The sequence below is a fragment of the Lagopus leucura genome, unplaced genomic scaffold, assembly GCF_019238085.1.
Source record: "Lagopus leucura isolate 7727_CA_CO unplaced genomic scaffold, USGS_WTPT01 33808-0_obj-0_obj, whole genome shotgun sequence".
In the NCBI taxonomy this organism is placed as follows: domain Eukaryota; kingdom Metazoa; phylum Chordata; class Aves; order Galliformes; family Phasianidae; genus Lagopus; species Lagopus leucura.
The window spans coordinates 1-3,052 of record NW_024962723.1 but is presented as its reverse complement, the minus strand read 5'-3'; the positions used below and the strand labels follow the sequence as shown (position 1 = coordinate 3,052).

The window sequence follows — 3,052 nt, the reverse complement described above, 5'->3', positions numbered from 1 at the left end:
GGGGGGGGGGGATTGGGGTCCCACTCGGTGGGGAATAGGGGAATGGAAGGGGTTGGAGACAGTGGGACAGAACTGGGACAAACTGCGGGCAGGGGCAGAGAGATGAGGGGCGTTTGAGCCCCCCTCATCCCCCTCCCAGGTGCGGCACCTGGAGGTGAGCAGCGCATCCATGGCGGAGGATCTGTGCCGGAAGAGCGCCATCATTGAGAGCTACGTGAGGGACAGCCGGCTGGGTGAGCCCCCCTCCTCCCCCCCCCCATGTCCCCCCCACAGGGCCGGGCGCAGCTCCTCACCCCTCCCCTTCCCACCCACCCCCCCCCCCCCCCCCCCCCCCGCAGAGGCTGCAGGACCCCCCGTTGCCCCCCGGCGTGGAACGGGGCCGGGGGAGGAGGGGCTGCGGGAGATGAACAAAAAACTGCAGAACCTCCTGGAGGAGCAGCTGACCAAAAACCTGCACATGAGCCAGGTGGGCGGGGCCTAGGGGGTGGGCGGGGCCCAGGGGTGGGCGGGGCCTAGGGGGTGGGCGGGGCTTTGGCCTTTTCTGCACCCTGCTGTGTAGCTGAACGGGCGTGGTCTCCACGGGGGGCGTGCATTTGGGCTGTTGGAGGCGTGGCTTGTGTTGACCCCGCCCCTCCCTTTTCCCTCCCCAGGACCTGGAAATGCTCTCCCAGGAGTTGGCGCGGCTCCGCAATGAGAGAGCTCCACCCTGAGTGACGGCCAGGCCCCCCAATGGGCGGGGTCAGCCGAGGCCCCGCCCGCTCCCCGCTGCTGTACAAAGTTCTGCTGCTCGGGCCCACCGCGGTGATGTGGCCGCTTTAAGGGGGCGTTGCCGTTTTGAGGGGGCGGAGCATGCGACCCCCGTGCCCTTCCCCCGCCTCAATAAAGTGCTCCAATCCGTTGCCGATGCGTCATTGGGGGCGGGGCTTAGAGGGCGGGGCGGTGTCCCATCCGCGCGCGCATGCGTCGCTTTGCCATAGTGCCCTCCTTCTGACGCCACTTCCGGGCAGCAACCCGGATGTTGTTGCCGCCGCGGTGGCCGCAGGACGGGGACGCGCTCGCCGCCGCGCTCCGGATAGCCCCGAACTCCGCTCCACAGCCGCGGGGCCTGCGCCCTGACGTCAGCGCGGTGACGTATAACGCCTCTCCGTTCCCACCCATCCGCCGGGCGGCGGCGGCGGCCCAAAGGCCGCTTCCATGGCGGCCCCGGGGGGCGGGGCCTGCGGGGACGAGGAGTGCGAGGTAGTGCGCGTGCGCGTACAGGTGAGGGCGGGGCTTGAGCCCGGGGATGTCACGTGGGGGGAGGGGAAGCGGCAAATGAAGTTGGGGGGTGTCGGTCACGTGACGGCGCCGGGCAATGAGGGGCGAGCGCGGGAGCGACGAGGCGGCGTCTCCACGGCAACGCGGCCCGGCGCGGTCTGAGGCGCCGTCGCCATTTTGTGCGCAGAAGACCGAAGGGCCGCAGCCGCCCGAATTCCGCTCGTTTGCCGTGGATCCGCAGATCACCTCGCTGGACGTCCTGCAGCACATCCTGGCTCGTGCCTTCGACCTGCAGGGGTGAGCGCAGCCCTTTATCCTCCACCTCAGCCCTGTGCCGGGCTGGGGCCTGACGCGCTGTGCCCACAGGAGGAGGAACTTCGCCCTCAGCTTTGCAGCCCGCGACGCTCAGGGCCGGGAGAGCTTCATGCCGCTGCTGAACGATGGGGATCTGGCAGCCGCCTTCACCACCGCCCGGCCCGCCCTACGCCTGCGCCTGGATGTGCGCCCGGCAACCGACTGTGAGCAGTCTGGGGGGGGGGGGGGGGGCGGGGGGGGCATGGAAAGCCCCCAGATTTGCACTGATGCTGTTCCCCCACCCGCAGGCCCGCTGCTGGAGGACTGGGACATCATCAGCCCCCGAGAGGTGGCGGCCGCTGAACCCCCTCCGCCCCCCCCGGCCGAGCGCCGCTCTCTGCTGGCTGCCGCCGTGCCCTTCACACAGGCGCTGTGGGCGCAGGTGGGCTCCGCACCCCTCATCTCCTTACGCCCCTCAGTTGCACCCCAGCTCCCTCCCAGCATCTCGTTGTACCCCCCCATGTTTATTGCCAGCACTTACGATGTTTCTCTGCCCCCATTTCCAATGCTCCCGCTTCCTTTCTAACTTCCTCAGTCCTCCTCTACTAACTGTTGGCCCCCGTAGTGCTTCCAATGCTCCTGGATTGTCTCTGAGCCTTCTCTGTATTTCTGGTTATCCCCAATCCCATTCCCAGTTGCCCCACAGTCTCTTCCCATCGCCCCAGTTCCCCCAGTTCACTCCTAATCCTTTTTTAGTCCCACAAACCTGTCTCAGTATTTTTCCAGTCCTTTAGCACTCCGTCTCCCATTCTACGCCCCCCCATTGCCACCCAGTTACCCCCCAGCCCCTTCCTCCTGTCCATAGACCCACTCCCCAACATTTCCCAGTCCCTCCCAGTGCCACCAGTTCCCCTTCTAGGTGGGCCGGACGTTGGCGAGGGCGCAGGCAGCTTTGGCCTGGTCCGACAGCACTTCCCAGACCCCCACCTCGCCGCCATCCACCCCCCCTCCGCCTTGCGCCCCTCTGAGCGACGCCGACCTGCGCTCCTACCTGGGCCCCGGTGGGCGCCTGCTGCGGCCGCACGACCTCCGCCTGCACGTCTACCATGGCGGCGTGGAGCCCGGGCTGCGCAAGGTGAGCTCACAGCCGTCTCCCCCACCCTGTTTTGTCCCCAAATTTGTCTCCTTTTGCCCTAATCTGCTCTCGTTTCCTCCCCAAAAGGTAGCGTGGGCTCAAAGTTGTCTCGCCTCCTCCTCGTTGTCCCCAAATCTGTGTGTTGTTTCACCCCGATTCTTTGTTGGTCTTCCCAAAATGGTGGTGTGGGCTCAGAGCCTTCGCACTCACTTCTTTTTGCTCCCAAATCTGCTTTCTTTGCCTCGTTTTTTTGTTGTTTCTTCCTCCAAAGGGAGTGCGGGCTCAGAGCTGTCTCTCCTACCCCTTGTTGGTTCCGGATGTGCGTTATTTTGCCCCGATTCCTTGTGTTTTCCTCCCCAAAAAAGC

The 3,052-nt window shown here is 66.0% G+C and overlaps 2 protein-coding genes across 2 annotated transcripts; both read left to right on the top strand.

Annotated features, from left to right (window-relative positions):
* Positions 1–143: 143 nt before the first annotated feature.
* Positions 144–899, top strand: GRIPAP1 (GRIP1 associated protein 1). The gene is made up of 3 exons (XM_042890837.1): positions 144–233; positions 339–466; positions 651–899. Exons 1-3 carry the CDS (start codon positions 170–172, stop codon positions 708–710), a joined length of 252 nt encoding a protein of 83 aa, XP_042746771.1. The 5' UTR covers positions 144–169; the 3' UTR covers positions 711–899.
* Positions 900–1,042: 143 nt separating this feature from the next.
* On the top strand, positions 1,043–3,046 carry LOC122190745 (TBC1 domain family member 25-like). The gene is made up of 4 exons (XM_042890836.1): positions 1,043–1,260; positions 1,445–1,554; positions 1,624–1,775; positions 1,860–3,046. The coding sequence occupies exons 1-4, from the start codon at positions 1,195–1,197 to the stop codon at positions 2,135–2,137; spliced, it is 606 nt and encodes a 201-aa protein (XP_042746770.1). The 5' UTR covers positions 1,043–1,194; the 3' UTR covers positions 2,138–3,046.
* Positions 3,047–3,052: the final 6 nt, after the last annotated feature.

Excerpts from the sequence above, each read along its gene's own strand:
- LOC122190745 (XM_042890836.1), top strand. The coding sequence starts at position 1,195 with ATGGCGGCCCCGGGGGGCGGGGCCTGCGGGGACGAGGAGTGCGAGGTA. Across the intron at positions 1,261-1,444 it reads TAGTGCGCGTGCGCGTACAG|AAGACCGAAGGGCCGCAGCC; the intron begins GTGAGGGCGGGG and ends TTTTGTGCGCAG. Across the intron at positions 1,776-1,859 it reads TGTGCGCCCGGCAACCGACT|GCCCGCTGCTGGAGGACTGG; the intron begins GTGAGCAGTCTG and ends CCCCACCCGCAG.
- GRIPAP1 (XM_042890837.1), top strand. The coding sequence starts at position 170 with ATGGCGGAGGATCTGTGCCGGAAGAGCGCCATCATTGAGAGCTACGTG. Across the intron at positions 234-338 it reads CGTGAGGGACAGCCGGCTGG|AGGCTGCAGGACCCCCCGTT; the intron begins GTGAGCCCCCCT and ends CCCCCCCCGCAG. Across the intron at positions 467-650 it reads AAAACCTGCACATGAGCCAG|GACCTGGAAATGCTCTCCCA; the intron begins GTGGGCGGGGCC and ends TTCCCTCCCCAG.